The 22640-nt window shown below is 36.6% G+C and overlaps 1 protein-coding gene across 1 annotated transcript; it reads right to left on the minus strand.

Moving 5' to 3' along the window:
- Positions 1-5014: 5014 nt before the first annotated feature.
- LOC137228721 (testis-specific Y-encoded protein 1-like) lies at positions 5015-6217 on the minus strand. The gene is given in 3 exon segments (XM_067745599.1): positions 5015-5614; positions 5616-6092; positions 6185-6217. Coding segments are annotated over 3 exon segments (1110 nt in total).
- Between the last annotated feature and the right edge of the window lie 16423 nt (positions 6218-22640).

Consider the following 22640-nt stretch of genomic DNA (forward strand, 5'->3'; position numbering starts at 1 on the left):
AAGAGAATGTTTAAGGATTTCATTAGTTAAACATACATTGGTTAAGAAACTAACATTGTTAACATTATGCAGGGTATATTTAGAAGAACAAGATACAGTCTCTGACCTTTAGAAGATTACAGTTTAAAGAATGACAGATGAGAAAAACACTAAAAAAACCCAGAAAATAAATATTGGTATTGCAATCTGATGATCGGTCTAATAACCTGGGAGATAATGGTTATACAGAGAAAAAGTAGCTTATTCAAGATAGAGTAAGAGAAGGCTTCCAGGATGCTTGACATATGTTTTGAAGAATGATTCAAAGCTGTTTGGGTGAGGGCACTATAGACCAGAGGAACCACATTTGCAAAGGTATGAAATTGTTTGCCACATTTGGAGAACTGCAAGTAAACTTGGCATGCCCAAAATAAAGGCTACATGTGAAGATGGGGAAGATGAGGCTAGAGAACAGAGTCAAATTCAGCCTTGAGCAGAAGGACAGTGGGCAGGTGTCCATGGCCTTGTACGCCATGCTTTGGAATTTAAACTATGTCCTGAAGAAAATGGGTATACACATAAAGGTTTAAGTAAGGTACAACATAAGGTGACCTATAACTCTGAAGAGTCAATCTGGAGCAATGTAAGGGCAGTGAAACCAGATGCAAGATACCAATGAGATTACTAAGGAAATCTGGGAGAGAAACAATGAGGGCTTGAATTTAAGATGAGGACAAGGGGTGGGAGTGGGGGAAGAGAGCTTAAGAGGTGGACAAAGGAATTAATAGAACATATATGAGGAGCTGAAGAAGAGGGTCAAGGGTAGAATATGATTCCCAGGATAGGGTAACTTGACTGGGAATAGAAGAAATATGAACTTCTAGAGGACATGTAGCTATAGAGAAACATCAAGTTATGAGGAGCTTATCAGAGTGCTCCTAGACCCATTTGGAAATGCAAACCTGTTAACTCACATCTGGATAAAGGAATCATCAGCATATTGGTGGCAGTTGAAGCTACAGACAGATATGGATAATGAGGTCCATAAAGCATGTTTCAGACTGAGAAAAGGGCCAATGATGTGTCTCTGAGGAACCCTCCCTTCCTCTTCTCCAAAAAGAGATAGTTTGAAGAAAAGGGATGTGAAAGGAAAACCCGATCATTAAACATTAACTGTGCCCTAATAATTATTAATTAACATTTTCAACTTTGTGCTTATACTAATGTTCTTGCCAAATTTCTACCTTAAATATTACCTTTTCAGGTAATTATAACTTCAGTTGATGCTCTGGGATAATTGAGTAAATGATGCCCAACATAAGACTATGATTGGTCTGTACCATTTCAAAAATACATAAAATACACTTGAATTTATTCAGTGATTCATTTTTATTTTCGTCAAGGTGAGCATAAAAACAAATTGAAGTTATACTGCTTTTTAATGAAACACCTCTAATGCTAGGGAAAGTTGGATGCACAATAATAAAATAGAATATAAAATGTGTTTTGGCAATGATATTTAAGGAAACAGGTGTGTGACCTGAATAGCTATAGGTGGTCTGTTTGCTCGTTGAGAATTGATTTGTGCATTTGACCGGAAAGCAAGGTATTAACTCTTTCAAGTCACAGATGAAATCATTCTTTCATTGAACAGACATTTTTGGGGGCACCCACTCTAGGCTATGCACTATTCTGAGTAGATAAAAACAGTAGAATTTAGTCGCTGAGGGGACGTATATGAAACAAACACGAGCAAAATAAGAAGTTATGGTAATATATGCTCTTGTGGTCATAGAGAAAAATATTCACAAAATATCCCTTAAGTGTTTTGGGAGTCTATTATTTTTTGTAGTTATAGCTAAAATTACATAAAAACAGACAGAGGAATCTTTTTCAGGTCAAAGGGAAGGACTAGTTTTGCAAATATGTATGAGAAAAATGTCAACTCACAAGCCCAGCTAATAAAATGGTATGCATTTGCAAAAGTAAGATAAAAACCAATTTTTTGAAACTTTAAGATGAGTATTTATATCTTATGAGGCAATAATCCTCCTGGTAACCTTATTTAAATCCCTCTCCTTACTTTGCTCAGCTTTTTCTTTTTCGCCTCTCAAGTTAGAATTTGAATCCTAGAAAGAATCATTCTGTGACCCCACCTTTTACAGATAAAGGGTAAAAATATATGCAGATGATCAGCACAAATTGACCAGAAAAATGAGTAATCCACACTGATACCCACACAAGATACAGTCAAAGGTTTGTTGTGAAGATTAAATAAAATAATGTATTCAAGTACTAAAAGATTGTCTGGTATAGAGTAAATTCTCAGTAAATGCCAAGTATTTTATTGTTATTGTAATTGTTTTATTATGTAGCTCATTTTTAACTGTAGAACTATAGAAATAAATTGTAGATAAACTAGTAAATGGTTCAATGCATTTATTTATTGATTTTTACATAGCTTATAATTTGTGTTTCTAAATTGTTTGCCTTGAAACAGCCAGCCTAAAAGAACTCCCAAATACGTTAAGGTGTTTTATTAAAATCTTAAGGATTTCATAATCTTTATAAGATGGTTTGAGCCCACAATACGAAGCTACTTTCCTTCTGTTCCTATTCAATCTGTCAGCATTCATCAATGATTGATTACCGTTCCATTTTTCAATTTCCATTTTTTAAGAAATTTGGAGAAGGTAACGGAAATGAGTTTGTTGTAAAGTACAGGGAGTAAAGAAAGGTAAAAGCATACTGTGACCTTTGAGCCTAAAATTTCATGAGAAAAGTCTTGCCTTAATTCAAGATGTACAATATATGTGATGATAATTATGGTCTCCTAGAGAAGGAGGTACTTAACCTGCAAGAACTTGTTTGTGTTTTAAATGGTGATAGAGACACAAACTGCGCTTTTTGTGGGAATGGATTAAAATCTACTAATTATGTTCATAAATGGATAAAGCAGTAAATGGAGTTTTTTCCCTCTAGCTTTCACAGTTGTTTTGCACTTTTATTGACTTTGTTGTTTAACACATGTTCTGCCAGTCAGTAACACTTATTGAGTGCCTAGTCTATATTAAGCACTATACTAGGACACTGTAAAGAGAGCATTGCATTGATTGACCAGGAATTCAACCAACGTCTCAAGAGATGAGAATTCTACTCCTATTAAAAAAACAAAACAAAAAGCTAGACCATTTCAACAATAATGCTCAAGAAAATTAAACTGAAATAGAAAAGTAAACTGAAATTAAATTGAAATAGAGTTTTTATCAGAGAAAATTATAAGGGATAGTCAAATGATATTAAGTGGGGAAAATGAAGATATGTCTTTATTAATTATTTACTATTACCCTGGTCTGTAACAGTGATTAACACACTTGTTCTCAGGGCCTATTTACCCTCTTAAAACTTAGTAAGGACCCCAAAGTTCTCTTGGTTATGTGGGTTATATTTATTAGTATTTCTAATATTAGAAAGATAAAACTAAGGAAATTTAGAAATGACTATTAATTCTTTTAATAATAACCTATTATATAACATGTTATATATGTTTATGAAAAAAACACTATTTCCAAAAGAAAAAGTTGAGTGGGAAGAGTTGTACTATTTTACACTATACAAATCTCTTTAATGTCTGGCTTAGTAGAATTCACGTGCTTCTGCATTCTCATATCTGCTTCTACTTCAGTTTGTTGCAATACATTGTTTAGTTTGAAACAGATAAAGAAAATCCAACCTCATATAGATATGTGGTTGAAAAAGGAAGGAGTATTTTAATAGCCTTTCACATAATTATGGATATTCTTCTTTGATATTAAACCAAAACTCAATGAGTGGTAGTTTCTTTAAGGTTAGTTGCAATGTGAAATCTATAAACACATCAGTAAATTTTTCTTACTCTGTGATTTTAAAAAATCCGTTAGTCTGTCTTGAACTTTGAATGGATCTTTTACTGATGCATGATTTCATAATGTCACTCATTGGTCATTTGGAAAACACTGGTTCATTGGGTAATGTAGATTGTCCAAAAGTTGACACATTTTATTTTATTATATAGTATCCAACAAATTACATTTGTCAATAATTTCATCAAAAAAGTCATTAAGTACTGGAACACTATCGTTTACTTTGGCAGATAACGTTTTACAAAATTCTAATTTTCACCTGGAAGCTTGAATTTATCACTGGCACAACAAAACTGTCAGTTGTTTTCCTTAAAGTGACAAGCTCACTTCACTCACATTTGAGAAAATGTCTGCCAAACATCTGAGTAACTATAATTTGTCAAGTTGCTCTCTCAAGTAAAAATGGCGTTCTATGAAAAAGCAGATAGTTCAGCTTGCAACTCAGTTCTCCAGACAATCATTGTACTTCGTTATGCAGCAGAAGTGTTTTATGTATACTTCCCATTTCACTTCACATTATTTTTTAAATGTGTACCCAAGGGTTAAGATTTTTAAAAATAATATTTTTTACTGCTTAATCAGAAATATTCATAAGTGAATCTGGCTTATTTTTTTCTGTGAGTGTGTGCCTGTGAACACAATGATTATTAAGTGATTTTGGTGCCATTGCCTTGATTCATGCTAAAGCTCCGGCATGAATCCACCATTGTTACTGCACCATCTATGCAATATCAACAGAGTGAAAAAGACAAAGAGATCCTAGTATTCCTATAAAAATAGTTTCAACCTCACAGACCTCCCTGATAGGGTCTCAGGGAACACCCCCAACCAGGGGTTTGAGGACCATATTTTGAGAATCCCTAGTTTTCAAGGTTAGGTCTCTAATTTTACCATTGCATCACTAATTCTTTTTTTTTTTTTTTCACTTGGTAACTTGTTTATGTCTCTCTGGGTGTCATTCCCGGCACGTGGGGCCGTGGTCTCTGGAACCTTCACTGGCCATCCTTTCCTCGTTTCTCCCCTGGGCACCAGAACTGCATAGGTAGATACATCCACCTGTCCCCCACATCTGTAGATGCCTCCTGCCTCTTGTGCTATTTGGCCAAACTCTGAGGCTCCCCCAGAGCCTTCATCTATGGGTCTGTCCTGGTGGGGCCTTCCTCCCTGGGGTACTAGTGCAGGGGATTGGGCCACAGGCCCTCACCAATGATCTCAGCAATCCTGTTAGACCCTGGGCAGTTGTGGTCACACAACCAGTTGAGGAAGTTAAGGCTGGTGGTGTCCTGCCTGCCGCTGGGGGCACCTTGTTCATAATCCCAGAACCACTGAACTGGAGTGGAACGAGACGCCCTATATCCAGCGATGCTAAGGTGATACTCCTTAATGATCACGTCGTTCCAGAAGTAGGAGTTGTTCCGAAAGAAAAACATCAACTTGCAGCGGTGCCTGGGATGGCCCAGTTCCTGCACCTCCAAACTGATCATGTAGCTAAGCATGTCTTCATCTTGGTCACTGATCATGGCCGACATCTGGGGTTGGTTCATGATGGCTCTGGCCCAGAAGCCAGGGATGCCCCAGATGATGGCCCTTCTTCCATCCAAGTGAGGCTTCCGCGTCTGACCCATCATGCACTTGAGCCAAGTGTAGGCCCTGCTGGCTTGGGCATTCAGAGGGCTCAGCTCTAACTACAGGGCCGCCAGCGCCTCCGGCAGGGGCCGGGCTGTCATGGGTCCCGGGTCCCGGCCCTGGCTCTTCCTGCCCCTGCTCCTGGGGCTCCTCCACCTGCACCTCCTCCTGCTATTCCTCCGCCCCCGCCTCCACCCCCTGCATGATGTCTTCCACCAATAGCCTCAACTCCTCCCCGATCCCCGCCACCTCTCCCTCCTCCAGGGCCGCGCCTTGCCGCACGACCCTCACCCTGAAAATGGTGGCCTCCTCGCCCGACCCACCAGCTAGTGCCCGCACGGCACCCACCTCCCCCACTGCATCTGGGGACCCGCAGGCCCCTGCTTCCTGAGGACCCCCTCCCACACGCAGGATGACCCGGGGTCCCCGGGGCGGCGCCACGTGGCCCTGGCCCTGAGCTGGGGCAGCTGCAAAGGAGCGGGAGGTGGGAGCACAGCACGTGGTCCGCAGAGTAGCCCAGCGACTAGAGCCCCCCTGCGCCTCCTCAGACTTCGGGGTGGGGGCGGGGTGCCGATTGGGGCGGGGCTAATTCATCATTTTACTTTCCTCCCAATTTAAGGACAAAGTAAGTATTACACTACGTACAGCAGCTATATCCATCCCATGGATCGTATTACAGTTAAAGGTATAGGTGGTGGAAATATTTTCATTACCGTTTTAAATGATCAGATATCTAAATTTTTCATGAATTTTTATGGAATCTGCTCTTACAACTTAAAGCATTTTATTAAATTAGCGAGAGTGTTCTAGAGTATCAATAAAATAATTTTTACATTATGATAATTCTGCATTTGATAACACGAAAAATTAAGTTAACATCTAATATAGTGTCTTGGATCTGCATTTAAACATAATGCTACTATTATAAATCTATTAAATTTCCCTGGATTTCTTATTAAGCTATAAAATACCTATCCACATCTCAGAAGTAAACATAAAAATATGTATATGGTATGCTTAGAATTTTTCAACTTTATGTTGTATTTTTTCTATTAATATGGACATCCAGGAATAACTTAATTTTATTAAATCAGTTACAAGTTTACATTTGAAACAAAATTTAGAAATTTAGAGTCGTCTACATGATATAGAAAACTATTCATAATAGGACATTATTAGAACCTGTAGTATTCTGTGAGGATAAAGCCAAAAATTCTATATTGTTTGTAGTCAATGTCATATTTTTACATCTCACTGTAAATAACATGAAAATAAAATCTGTATAAAATAAACTAATAACCTCTTTATTTACACTGGTCTTTTAATATAATTTAGTTGTGGAAGAACATGAGTTAAAGCCAAATAGGAGTGTGTGTGTGTGTGTGTTTGTGTGTGTGTGTAAAAATTATGGATTGCTTCTACCACAAGAAGACCTTGCATTTTTGTGATAAAGCTCCTGGCTTTTACTTGTCAATATCACATCCTACGGAAATAAATGTTAAAATAAGGAGAATACTATTTAAAATCGTAGAGCATGGATGAGCTCCAGGGAGTCCAGAAGCCCCTAAAATTATGTGCAAAATGTATTGTATCTATGGACTTTTTAAAAAAGAGAGGTTCCAAAGCTTTTATCATGGAGTTCAGGACCCTAAAAAGTTAAGAACTACTGAATCTGTGCTTTGGTTAGAAGTGGGATAATTCTACACCATATAAACTGGGTAAATCATGTAGAGCCTCAGGTCTATATATGATAACTAAAGTGAGCTAAGCATGAAGGATATGAACCATACCCATGTAACTACACCTTAATAATTAATTGCGGAGTTCTGTTCATCCATTTTTCTATAATCACCTTAAATTGCCTATGTGTTTTATATTAAAATAATAAGAAGGATTATTAAGAAGTGTTTATTCAAAAATATCTGTATCTGGGCTTCCCTGGTGGCGCAGTGGTTGAGAGTCCGCCTACCGATGCAGGGGAAACGGGTTCGTGCCCCGGTCCGGGAAGATCCCACATGCCGCGGAGCGGCTGGGCCCGTGAGCCATGGCCGCTGAGCCTGCGCGTCCGGAGCCTGTGCTCCGCAACGGAAGAGGCCACAACAGTGAGAGGCCCGCGTACCGCAGGAAAAAAAAAAAAAAAAATCTGTATCTAAAATCAGAACAAAATAATGGGCATAAATCACTTATGAAAACATTTAAATTCTAGATAAATATGAGGAGACTTGATTACCAGTTCTATAGTATCAGCAGATAGTTAAATAGGTTTATTATCATACCTAAATTTCTCATCACTCTCTATAAAGTGTGGTTCATGTCTTATAAGAACACTTCTTTGCAAGGTGATAATCGGTGATGTCCCAGAGTCATTTAGAGACTGACAGTATTCTGAGCTACATGTCTTATTTCACAAAGTTATGAATTTGTATTGTAATAACTGTTGTTTGTCTTCTTCAAATTCTTAATTTTGAAGGGAAAAAAGAATTACAAATCTCTTTATTTACCTTACCATCACAAACACACACATTCATACATGCATGCACACATACACATTCAAGTTATTCAATATTGCAACATTTTTCCTTGTTACAGTAAAATATTCTCCTCCTACATTTTTTTTTACTGATAAAGCTTTTCTATTCCCAAACTCAAAAAGATTTTTATATTTATATATTTTACAGATATAGAAATATCCATAAGATGGTGCTGTATCTTTAATTTAATTTGGTCAGATACTTGAACGCTAAAATATATCTATTACACATGTGGTTAAAAGACTAGGTTAGAGTTTAATCTCTAAAAAGTCTTATGCTGTAAAGATGTCAGTATAAGTATAATCAGAATCTTTGCATAACTTATTTTTCATATATCACAGATTATTAAAGCATCTTTGCCCCAGATTTAGTTGCCAACTATAGGTGAAAAAAATAATTGAAATTCTCATTTCAACTGACATTTTCTGAATAATAGCCACTTTGCACATACCACATATGACAAATGAAGCAGTTGAATTATATACAGTATCCATTTATACCAAGGTCAATAATAGTCTTTAAAAGTCCTGTGAAACATCCAATTTGATGGAAATTAGAAATGACATTGCATGTAAGCACTTCCTTTCAAATGCTAAAGAACTGTAGAGGAATTAACTCAATAATTTTCTCTAGTAAGTTTATTTACCTAGTGAGGGAAAAGTAATTTAAGACATGCTAATTATATAATTTATTTCTGATTCAGGGAGATACAGTTAGGAGAAGTAATATTTCATATCCCATTTAATTATCACTTATAAACAGATTTAATAGAGTGCTTAAAATTGGTTATAGGATCTTTTATTTTTAAGATGAACAATCTTATGCCAAAGGAATAGAAGCCATTGCAGTGGAGGTGACAAGGTGACAAGGGAAAATGTGTTCATGAAAGGAAATATTTGGAGTCGTGAAGGTTGATAATACCAACATATGGGTGTGTCCAAGACAAGAACCAAATCCTCATCACATAACCACATGAAAATATCAAATAAAAAGTTTACTGCTGGGCTTCCCTGGTGACACAGTGGTTGAGAGTCCGCCTGCTGATGCAGGGGACACGGGTTCGTGCCCTGGTCCGGGAGGATCCCACATGCCGCGGCGTGGCTGGGCCCGTGAGCAATGGCCGCTGAGCCTGCGCGTCTGGAGCCTGAGCTCCGCAACAGGAGAGGCCACAACAGTGAGAAGCCCGTGTACCGCAAAAAAAAAAAAAAAAAATTTACTGCTATGATTTGCGGACATATTTAATTTTATAGATTTGCTTTCCTAGCAATGGCTCATAATTTTCTCTTCCTTTGAACAGAGTCATCTCTGAATTACACCATCATTACATCTCTCTCTTTTTAAATATTTATTTATTTGGTTGTGCCGGGTCTTAGTTGAGGTTCATGGGCTCCTTAGTTGCGGCTTGCGGGCTCCTTAGATGCAACTTGCCGGCTCCTTAGTTGTGGTATGGGAACTCTTAGTCGCGGCATGCATGTGGGATCTAGTTCCATGACCAGGGATCAAGCCTGGGCCCCTTGCACCGGGAGCACAGAGTCTTAACCACTGTGCCACCAGGAAAGTCCCAATCATTACATCTCTTAATCCAAGCTGATGCTGTAATTTTGCTGAAAACTTTGACTAGATTAGTAGTCATTATGAAGTAGTGATAAACAGAATCCTATATAACATTATGTTGCAAAATAGCAAAACCTAGTTAGTGACCAGTTATTAAGAACTTATACATTTAGGCTAAAATTTTCTGTCAACAAAATATCAAAACATACTGCTATCTTAAAAAGTTATAAAATAACTCTAAGAAATATGTGATACCAGATTTGTGGGGACATTTTCACCTTCTCAAATATTTCCCAGAATTTAACTTTCTTAATTTTCCTTAATATATATATTTTTCTCATACTGAAATAGAAACTCTAAATAATATTGGGGTTTATATAAATAAAAGACAGCAAAACTTAAATCTGTGTGATTTAAAATTAAGAAACTAAAATCAAGTAATGCTGTTGAAAACCATTTTCATTAAGATAATCTATCAGCCTTTCAATGAAATATTTTTCCATTCACTTGACCATAGTGTTGGTTATACGATACATAATAAACGTTTATGTTGAAGGCACCTTCCCACAGACTGCTTTCTATGACAATGTTGTTTTGTATTTAGTGGGGAGAAAATAGTATTATGATGTAAAAGAAATAGCTAATGATTATTAAAAAGATTGAGAAGATAAATATTAATTATAAGTTTTGCCTGCACATTCATTTTGAAAATAGGACCAACTGCACCTGTTGGTAAAATAGTACCTGATCAAGTGCTTCAGAAGAAATCAAAGAGAGGATAGAAGTCTCTATTTGGAGAGACTAAAGGTACCACAGGACAGGGGCTATATGCAGGAAATCTTTTGATATTAAAAGACCATGAAGAATGCTAAGAAGGCAGCAATGGGCAGGGTTCTATTACGAAAATCCCCACAGCTTAATTAATGGGTATCTATTAAGAATTCACTCTGAGCCAGGCACTCTGATAAGAAGAGGAGGTAGAATGATGAGCAAAAAAGACACCATTTCTCCCTCATGGGACATGAAGTATAGGATGAAGATAGACACTAATACAAAAACCATACACATAAATATATAATTACATACTGAAATGATTTCTTAAAGTAGAAGCGCTGGGTACAATGAGACCATATGACCAGGCAGTATGACCTAGATGGCAGAGGGATGGGGGAAACAGGTGGAGCTTGAGCAGAGACCTTGAGGATAAGTGTGAGTTAGAAAGAGTCTTTCGTTACATGCCTGGGATTTGCTTCAAAGTTATCTGGGGTGGAGGTAAGGTGGGTGGTGCCATAGATGAAATATGATTAGACACGTATTATTAATATGAATATGTTTGATAATTTCAAAAAGAAATACTTGGGCTTCCCTGGTGGCGCAGTGGTTGAGAGTCCGCCTGCCGATGCAGGGGACACAGGTTCGTGCCCCGGTCCGGGAAGATCCCACATGCCGCAGAGCGGCTGGGCCCGTGAGCCATGGCCGCTGAGCCTGCGTGTCCGGAGCCTGTGCTCCGCAACGGGAGAGGCCACAACAGTAAGAGCCCCGCGTATCGGAAAAAAAAAAAAAAAACTTTATATATTTATAGGTAATAAATATATATATTTATTATATAGTATTTCAGGCAGAAGGAGGAACATATTTGAAGACCCTGAGGCAAGAAGGAATTTGGTTTGTTCTAAACGCTGGAAAGAAGGCCAGGGTGGCCGGAACGGAGAGAACTGAAGCCAGACAGAAAAGAGCTCTGTAGTCCATCCCAAAGGTGTTGGCCTTTATCCTAAGAGCAATGATGGGTGTTAGGCACCAGAGTTATAGTCATATATTTTATTTTTTACAATAAAAATCAGCCAGGTTGAGATTAGAAAATGGCAAGATAGTTGAGGGCGATGGAAATGTCAGAAAGAAAGTGACTGGAAAGAAATATAGGCGGTACAAATGAAATAACTTGAACAAATAGATATTAGGCAAAAATGAGAGGAAGATGTTAAGAAGGTCTCCCAAATTTTGGAGTTTGTGCAACACTGGGCTTAAGAAATTCTTTTAATTGAATTTTTTTTTGAATTTTACATTTCAAAAATAACATTTTTGTCTTGGTATCATTCTTATACCATGAAATCTTGAGCATTTCAATCCCTTTTGTCTCTTTTAAAAGATTTAAGTCCCTACTAGAGTGCTAAATTCTTCCTATTTAATTTCTATTTCATCTGGAGTGTGGGGACGATAAAATTAGATAAACTTTTGTGAGTAGGGTAAAACCAGCTTTAATACCCCGGATCCTGTCAAGGAATCTGGGATATCAGTTATATTTGTATTTCTGATGTTTATTTCCCTCCTTTTATCTTCTGGCATCTCCAAGTCAAGAATTGCAAACATATGGTCTTTGCACAGATACAATGGATTTACAATAAATAAAACAAAGAAATCATTATGATGAAAATCTGCAGCAAAAATAATGAGAAGATTGAACTTTTCCCTCCTTTCTTTCAGTACTAGGGTTAGTCTATAACTCTTAATATAACAATGACACTGATAGATGTAATTACATTCCTAACACATGTGAACAGGAGGCCAGAACTGGTTCAGGATTAGGAGTAGCTATTAAAGGATTTTAGCGGGGACAGAAAGTCTCCACCCAAAATCTTCACTGAAGAATATCTGTCACAGGATGAAGCACTCACTACAATGAAATATACTTAAGTAAAATTTACTGCTTCCAGACTGTTAGTTTCACATTGGTGATGCAATACTGTCCAAATGTTCCCATTTAATATTTTAACAGGAAAGTTTAGAGCTGATGTAACCCTTATCTACACCACCAAAATTTTTTTCAGGTTATCATGGGAGAAGTTTTGGGATAAAAAGGCAACCTGTGCTATAATAAAAAGTAGAACAACCTATATAACACCTCTAATCCTTTAATGTCTCTGTGATTTGATGTGAGGAACAAACTTGCCCCCTAACCTGAACCCAAACTAACCATAACCTTGACCAGAATCCTAAATGAATTAAATGCAAAATGTATTAAAAGGGAGACATCTTATTTGGCTATATCTTGCTTTATGGTAAACAGAGAAGGAAAAAGGACAAATGAACATTTTCTTCCTATCATAGTGACCTAACTTTGGAATTCACAAGCTCATTTGGTTGTTTTCTGAATTATCTGTATTTTATAAATAAAACTTAATGTTTTAAACTGCAGAACAAATATTAAATTCAAATATTTTCCCACTAACGAAACACTCTTTGGGGCAGAAAGTATCCTGTTAGAAGACTGCAGCAACATTCTCATTAGTGTTAGGATTTGCAGAACATCAGTCTGGTACCATTAGTTGGGTAGTAGAGATAAGAAACGAACATCCTCCGTATATTCCATATCAGTCTACTGCTGTAAGAGGAAGGAACTTCCTTGACATTTTTTCCTACTCTTGTCAAGAATAGAAATTAATTACTTTCCTAATGATAAATATGCTTTGTGCTTTTGTTATTTATGAACTAAGAATACTGTTTGAAAATAATTCACTTCAATTTATTTTAACAAATATGTACTTAGCACCTATGACACATCAGGCACTGAGATACAGCAGGAAACAAAATAGACTTAAAGGAAAAACTAGAATTTCCATAACACTTTCAACATTTTAAAGAGCTTTGACAGCTAGTACTTTATTTTTCACAATAGTCTTTTAAGGAAAGTACAGAGAGATTAAACAATTTGCCAAGGTTTAGTTCTTTAATTGATGAAATATTCTCTTAATTCCAAACCCATTACTTTCTCCTGAGTTATAGACCTTTTCTTCATCCTCCAACTGATTATCTTTACCTAGACATTTGAAAAGAATTCATTATTTCCTGTACAAGTAGCAGTATGATACAGACTCTGTACCCATATTGTCAGAGTTCAAATTCTTTCTGCCATTTAATTAGGTGGCTGAATAACAAACCACCATAAAACTCAGTGGAATAATCAACAATCAACTATTCTCTCTCACCATCTGTGGGTTGCCTGATCCACGCTGGGCTGTGCTCCAAATTACAGGTTGGTTCCAAGTCCATTCCACCTGTCTTTCATCCTCTTTGGACCAGTAGGCTATCCTAGGGCATGTTCATCTCATAGTGATGGCAGAGGCATAAGAGGAGAAGCCCTCCACACATGCATATTTCAAGCCTCTGCTTGTGTTATATCTGTTAGCATCCAATTGGCTAAAGAGAATCACATGGCCAGGCCCAAAGTCTAAGTAAAGAGACAAGGAAGTACACTCTGTCCACCATGAGCCCAAAGCCAGTCACATGACCAAACCAAGGATCAGTGGGACGGGGAAGTGATAGTAAGGGAGGGTGAATATTTTTGAACAGTAATCTACCACGGAGACCTTAACATTTCTTGCCTTAATTTCTCTCTTTGTAAATCTTTCCTAAGGTTGCTGTGAGAATTCAATAAAGCACTTAGGATGCTTAGCAAAGGGCGAGTGCTAGGAAACATAGACACTGCTATTTCTATATGGCTCTTTTCATTTAATGGAATCCCACCTCCAGGCCTCTTACAGCTATCCCATTTCCTCTCGTATCCATTCCTTTTCTTCAAGGAAGCACATTTGTTTAGCCCAAGGCAAATAGTTTGCACTTAGGTGCAGCTAGCTTTAGTAACCATAAACCATAGAGTATTCATAAATGAATACTCTATAGGGAAGATCTCTATACAGGTTTCCCTTCTTTATTTAAGGCACACCTCATCACTGAGCTTTCTGATCCAGATGAGATTGCTAACATCCAAAATCCAGATTAATGAGGTAAATATTTTCTAAATTTTCTGTGATGAATGTTTCTTTTTCAAAAGAACGCGAAAGGAATTATAATAAAGATAACCTAATTCAAGCTATGCCACCTCTGTGAAGTTTTCTGTAACTCTTTCCTCTGGGATTGTCAATATTTTTTTCTTAACCTTTATTACAGCAGTGACTGGATCCTATGTGACATGCTTTTATTCCTAGTTCCCAAAATGAAATCTTCTAGAAAATGGTTTCTTATTCTTGTCTCTTTCCTAACACAGTGCATGACACAGGCAAATGATCCATAATTTTCACTAGATAGAACTGGGGAGAAGCCAGCAATGGAACCTAGCAAAAGATCATTGATTTCACTTCTGACCCCCTTTCAAAAGTGATATTCACTAAAAGATACAGTCTGCTGTTTATAAACTATACGTCAGTAAAGTTGATTTTTGAAAAAAAGATTCCCAAAAGACAAAGGATAAATGCCCTATGGAGTATCAACCATTTACTGGCAGATAATGATACTTATTATAAAATGGGCATAAAATAATATTGCTGAATACTTTAAAAATGAGCTTTGGCTAGTACTAGAAAATCAGCATTGGACAGAATAGGAAAGGTAGCACAAAAATAATCTTTTCAACAAATGGTGCTAGAATAACTGGATACCCATACAAAAAATAAATATCAACCATCGTCTCATGTCATACACAGACATTAACTCACATTGATGGTAGACCTAAGAGAGAAGCTAAAATCTATAAAATCTCTAGAAGGAAAAATAGGAGGAAATCTTTCTGACCTTGAGTTATGCAAAGATTTCTTAGATTAGATGCAAAAAAAAAAGTAAATCATAAAAGAAAAAAATGATAAATAGGTTTTTACTAAAATTAGAACCATTTTTTTCCATAAAAAGACACTATTAAGAAAGTGAGAAGGCAAGCTTCAGATTGGAAAAAAATTTAGCAAAAACACACATATCTGGCAAAGGACTTGTTCCCAGAGTATATAATGAACTTGTACAACTCATTAATAAGAAGTCAAATAACCCAACATAAAGATAGGCAAGAGATTTGAACAGATACTTCACAGAAGAAGATATACAAATGGCAAGTGAGCACATGAAAAGATGCTCTACATCATTAGCCATTAAGGAAAATGCAGATTAAAACCCCAGTGAGATAGTATCATATACCCATTTGAATTAAAGTTAAAAAGACTAACAATACCAGTGCTTGGTGAGGATGTGGAACTCATGGAGCTTACACTTCATTGGAATGTAAAATGGTGTAACCACTTTGAAAAATTATTTGGCAGTTTCTAATACAGTTAGACATATAATTACCATATGACCCAGCAATTCCACTCCTAAGTATTTTGTTACCCTAGAAGAATGAGAAGCTATGTCCACCCAAAGATTTGTATATGAATGCTCAGATCAGCATTATTCACGAAGTTAAAACCTGGAAGCTATCCAAACGTTCATCAGCAGGTGAATGGATTTTTTAAAAAGTGGTAAATTGGGCTTCCCTGGTGGCGCAGTGGTTGAAAGTCTGCCTGCCGATGCAGGGGACACGGGTTCGTGCCCCGGTCCGGGAAGATCCCACATGCCGCGGAGCGACTGAGCCTGTGCTCCGCAACGGGGGAGGCCGCAACAATGAGAGGCCCGCGCACCGCAAAAAAAAAAAACAAAAAGTGGTAAACTGATATAGTTGAATACTGCTCAGTAATAAAAAGGAATGAACTACTGATACATGCAACATGGATCAACCTCAAAAATATCATCATGAGTGAAAGAAGCCAGACATAAAAAGTACACATCATTCTATTTCATTAAAATTTTAGAAATTGCAAACTAATCTATCAGTACAAAAGACAGATCAATGGTTGCCTGGAGCCAGGAGCAGAGAGAGAAATGAATTGTATGGGGCCATGGGGAATATTTGGAGGGTTATGAAAGCAATCCATATCTTGATTTGTAGCAGTAGTTTCTCAGGTATATATATATATATGTCAAAACTCAAAAATTTTATAGTTAGTAGGTAGTGCATTGTTCGTAAATTATATCTCCATAAAGTTGATTTTAAAAATAAAAGTTTTCCAAAAGGCATGGGATGAAATGACCTATAGAGAATTAACATTTTATTAGCAGATAATTTATTGCAAAATAGAAAAGAAGTAATACTGCTGAACACTTGAAAAAAATTCTTTCGTGCTTAAAAAATCAACATCACAGTAGATGGAGGGTCACAGAATCAAATATAAAATTTTTTCTCTCCTGCTTTCTGAGTCTATGAATTCTTCCTCCTGCCTCATCTCTACTCCCCACTTTTAGCTGAACAGATGGACGTTGCTTTCCCTTCTTCTTTCCCTCTCTCTCCTTATCCCCCTCTTCTTCCCATGTTGAAAAAAGATCTATTATTTGTGTGATTAATGCTAATCACACAAAAGCGTTAGTTTGGGGGAGGAGTGAGAATTTTTGAGTGTAAAAATAAAATACTAGCGGTAGTACATGTACTCCCATTAAAGCAATTGGAAGTACTCATACACAAAAAAAATGAATTAAATATTTCACATGCAGTCTCCAGAATTCAGGGAAAGTACTCCCAAGTCAGGGTACAGTATTCAGTGCCTACCAAAGCTCATGCAATTCAGACCTAATTTAGTGTATCTCTGAGGAGACAGTTGCTGGTTTTTAGTCGCTATCCCCTCACAATTGACACACTTGAATCTGCAAGTTGATCTTACATTTGCTTTTCCTTTCCTAAATATGACATTTACAAAGAACAGAGTTTATGGGTCCATTTCCAAAGTAAACTCAATTTTTCTGTAGTCCAACCAAAAGTCCCAGTTAAGCTTTTTTTTTTAACAGGACAGTCTCTGTAAGTTCCAACTAATTTAATTTTTTCAACCTGATTTCAGAGGGCTAATGCTAAAGAGCTATAAACATAGTCAAGTGAGATTCTTTGGAATTCTAATGGGATCTGCATATCTGGGGATTATCTTTTTACCTAGAAGCATTGCCATTTATATTTCCTCTGGCAAACATACACCTACACGTATCTCCATCACACTCACAAATTTTCAAGAGCTGGAACTGGGAAGAAAAAATTAAAGTTAGTGGAACAATACTAAATAATCAGCATTTTTTGTTAAAGATCAATTTTCTAAATCTTTCACCTATCCACAATGATATATCATTGTGACCTATCCACAATGATATATCATGCATGGAAATATGGGGAAGTTTGCAGTATTTTGAATATACAGCAAAATACTATTAACGTTTTTTCCCTATCACTGCCAACTCTTTATTTGAATTTTAGAGTTTGTGTAATCATATAACCACTTGCTAATACCCTGAAAATAGACACCAGGGAATTCAAATGATGGGTTGAAGACCGACTGGAAATATAAAACTTGCTTTCCTGCAAACAGGCAGCCTGTGAACAACAAAAGTACAATCCTGGCATGAATGCTTCTTGTTGATAATGTTAATTTTCAGCTGTAAAATGACCTGGAATTTTTCCAAAGCTAACAAGTCCATAGCCTTCCTTCCCATAATAAAATTCCATTATTATTGGAAATGTAATATCTAATCACACTGGAAGTAAAAAATTTGAGGAGCTAATAATAACAACAGTAATGGTAACAGCTGAAGTTACACCCAGAAGCATTGCCATCTACATAAAGGTGAAAATGTGTGTTATAAGCCAGCATTTTACTAAGACCTTGATATAAATTTTCTCACTGAATTTGTACAAACCCCCATGAAGTAGTTTCTCTTATTATATCAACATTGCAGCTGCAGAAATTGAGACTTGGAGATGTTAAGTAACTTCTTCAAGGTTGTTCAGCTAGTAAACAGCTGAGCTGGATTTTGAATGTAAATAGTCTACTCCAGAACACAGTCTCTTAGCCACGATGAACTGCAAATAGTTGCAATTTACAGAGGAGGTGAAAGGTAACTGTCTCTAATCTTTAAATAGAATGACAGAAACTAGGTACATTCCTTAGAAGACATAAATGTAATCAGGGGTACAAGAAACATATTGATTGCACCTGTGGCAGCTTTTGTGGCAGGCATTGAGGCCCAAAATTCTATAAGGTTGAGAGTCTACTGTCAAAGAGAGCACAGATTAGTGAAGGAGACAGCTATATAAAAAATTAAATAAAAGAAAATTGGTAAATGCAATGTCAATAGAGGTATGAAGAGAGCACTAGGGGAGCACAGAGGAGGGGAAGGCTGAGTGGCTTTAGGGGAATCCATACAGCCTTCCCAGAAGAGGTAATTTCTGAACTCAGCATTCATCAGTGAATGATTTTCGTGGCAAATAATATTTAAGATGTGAACAGACACCCGTGAAACAAGAAATAAAACAGAGGCAAAAGATTACTAGTAAGCAGAGCCTTTGGTTCTAATATCAAACCCATGGTTCAGTGGCAGAGCAACTAAGTAAATTCTTAGTAGTCTGGAATTTGTTAATGTTTTCCCCTAAAGCTTATTTCTGGAGAGTAAATTAACTAAGAACTGGTGAACAAATAATAAGAAAAAAAATCCCACTAAGGTAAAAGACAAGGAGTATAGTCATTCTTCGGTATCTGTGGGGGATTAGTTCAAGGACAACCAATGATACCAAAATCCATACATGCTCAAGTCCCTTACATAAAATGGTGTAGTATTTGCATATAACCTGTGTATACTTTAAATCATCTCTAGGTTACTTGTAATAGCTACTACAATGTAAGTGTTATGTAAATAACTATAAATACTACTTAGATGCTATGGAAACAGTTGCTGAGGGTGGCAAATTCAAATTTTGATTTTTGGAATTTTCTGGAAGTTTTTCCCCCGAATATTTTCAATCCACATTTGGTTGAATTCACAGATGTGAAGCCCACGATACGAAGGCTTACTGTAGCATTTACAAGGATTAGAAATCAAATACATTTTGAAAGGATAGTGATTTGAAGATCAAAGACAAAAAAATGATGAGTCTGACTCGAAAATACACATTAATTCTGCATTATTTTTCCTCTAGTATATATTAATTTCAAATATTATTTTGTATTATTCAAATGGTAAGAATTTCAGAATATTTAACATGACATACAATGTGTACCATCTCTATTCATTTAAAAAGTAGTATAAATTTCATAATGTATTCATTTTAATTTAATTTTTATTTGTCATATTTTTAAATTTAGACAAAATTGTCCAGGTCAGAATCATCTGTTTTATCTCTCTCAGCCCCTTGCTTCCTATGAATGACATTTCTGAATGGAAATCCTCTGTTAGCCATACACAAATACAAAAGATGAAGGACTTGTGAAAATCACTGGGTACATCTCTTGGCGTTGTACCACATTCAAGCTTTACCTACATTAGCAAAAGAAAGCATGAGAAATAAATCTAATGTTTTCAGTAGTTAATCTGAACAAAAGAAAAAGGAAAATTAGTGCAAACAAGTGGAAGATTTTCCTAAGAGAATGGTCTTTAAGAAGTTTTGAATCTTTCGGTACAGTCTCCAACCCCGCTATGGTAGGATTGTGATTGAACAGGAGACCCCTCAAGATTTTATGGCTAAAAGTCTTTCTGGCTAAAATACAGCATTTTATGAAGCCAACCAAACTGGATTAAGGGCACTCTGATAGGAGAATGAACAAGAAGCTCTTTGGATATGTATACTCAATTAACACACAAGTATCTCAAAATTCAGTTCAAACTGGCTTAAACAGTAAGAAAATGTATAAGTTTATGTGACTGCGAGTCCAGAGGCCAAAAGACTTTAGGTCTGTTTAATTCAGTAATGCTAGTTCTGTTTCTTCAGCTTCCTGTCTTGTGCCTTCCTCTGAGTATTGGGGTTTTCCTTAGGCTGCTCCCCGCATGGTAGCAAAAATGCTATAGCACATCACCTCTCTCCATACCATGGAAAGGTAGAAAGGATTCAGGGGGACATCTTAAAATACCAAAGACCTCTTTTCCCCAGAAGCCTTCAGCAAATCTCTCCCAATTAGCCAGAATTTGTTTACATACCCATTTGTGAATGAATCTTGTAGCCAGAGACGTGCCATGTGCTGATTGGCTTAGGCCTGGATCCCTGAACCAATCACTGGAATTCATCTTTATTGTTTTCTTTTATTGAAGTATAATTGACTTATAATATTATATTAGTTTCAGGTGTACAACATAGTGATTAGATGTTTTTATACATTACAATTCACCTGCATTCTTAGACCAATCAGGCCAACTCTTGGAGCTGGGGGAAAAGTCAGTTTCTCCTGAGGTACCTGGGCTGTGAGAAGGAATAGTCATATGATCAAAGATGAACTTCTATTAGGAAGGGAGAAAAAGGGCCAGATGGTAGGGACAAGCAACCATCATCAACTACAAAACCATCAATATAACAAACTAAATATTTAGTGACATTTTGAGGAAATTGGTGGAAAAACTAACTCCCAAGAAGGGAAAGTGTAGGTATAGTCAACAGAGAGCTCTGAATGGCTCCCTCTCTGCACAGTATAGCAATGAAAAGGAATCATAATTAATAATATTATTAATAGCATGGTAAGAAGGATCTTCTGTTTCTTCTATATCTATGAACTTGCAGGCTCAAATTAAAATTCTTTTGAACACTAAAACTGGTTGCCATATTTATATTTTCTCCCATTGTTTTTTTTCCACAATAATACACTATATATAAAAACTCTCTCTCTCTCTCTCTCTCTATATATATATATATATATATTCATGATGGATGGATGGACATACTGTACATTATTATGACAAAAACCATAATAATCACACATATACATATTTAACCCTTATAGAGATTACTACCTTGCCCAAGGTCACATAGCTAGTTGAACAGCAGAGCTGGGATAAAATCCAAGCCATTAGGCTTCGGAGATGGTATTCTTATTCTAGATTATACCTACTGCCTCATGGAATACTTTCCTCCTCACTTTGAGGGCTACTCTTTTTTCTTTCTGCCCACTCTTTCCTTTCCTCTTACTTCTGGGTTTATTCTGATGCCTTTATTACTCTCCTCTTGCTCTGAGCTCCCTGAAGATCTCCTGACCATGGGACAGTTTTCCACTAGTTTTGTGTCATTCAAGGTCTCTTCCCCATCTATTTGATTCTATTACAAGCTCCTATAACTGTTCTTCCATATTAATTTTTGATCTCCTATTTTGGGGAGTCTATTACAAGTGTTATTTCCTTGTATTTTCTAAACAAGAGCATAAGAGTTAATGCATGGAATTACTTTCCCTCTTAGCTTTATATTAACATATTGCTTTCAAGATCATGCTATTTGCTACATTATTATTTTTAATCACATTTAATAGGCAACTGCTTCCTTCTCTGTAATAGTCTTAAGTATTTTAATGTACCATTATTTTTCTCATTATAATTTGTTTTCATTTTCTTTCTTATATTATTTTTAAATATGTAGTTCATTAACATTTTCCCAATATATTTCCTAATTGTATTCCACTTCAAATCATGATGTCCAAAGTTCTTAGGCATTTTTCAAATTAAATAAAGTAGAACTATTGACTGCAACAGGGAGGAACCAATAATATGTTCATTAGACTTCTATTTATATTTATACCATAAAAGCTAATCATTCTTATTATTTTATTTCAGAATAGGGTATCCTCATTAAAGTCCCTAGTTTTCCTAAGGAAATATTACATTTGAATTTCCACATATTTTCACAAAGGATACAGGTTTGGTCAAAGCTGTAATGTAATCATATAGAGATCCTGGCTTATCGTGTTACCACTTTTCAGTGTGTATTTAGTCAGAGACTAGCCTTGCCGCAGCCTGAATGGTGTTTCTGTTCATATTAGGAGAAAACCTTCTCTTCCTCAAGACAAGTACAGCCACCCGACAGACAACTATGGTGATAAACACACAAGTCCAGAGCAATTGTTAATGTGAGTGACACTCCCTGGTGCTGGGCATGACCAAGCAGAGGCCCCGGCCCCGAGAGAGACACCATCAGTGCTCCTGTTTATTTCAGTGAACTTTTTCTGGCTGTACTCGGCCAGCCTGGAAAAGAACTGAGGTAATCAGACATGATTATTTGAATTCTTTGTGACTGAGAATCAGGTTTACTAAGACAAGAGAGGAAAATAATTTTTATTTTAGTTTTCATGGCACGTCAGGTTCTACTGAGTGCTAGTGAATCTTGCTATTTGTCAGAATCTTGCTGTTTATCGGTTTAAATCCAATTTCTCCTCCTGTCTTGTTGTTTGAATATAGCATTTCAACACCC

This window comes from Pseudorca crassidens, chromosome 8 (genome assembly GCF_039906515.1).
Source record: "Pseudorca crassidens isolate mPseCra1 chromosome 8, mPseCra1.hap1, whole genome shotgun sequence".
Taxonomy (NCBI): domain Eukaryota; kingdom Metazoa; phylum Chordata; class Mammalia; order Artiodactyla; family Delphinidae; genus Pseudorca; species Pseudorca crassidens.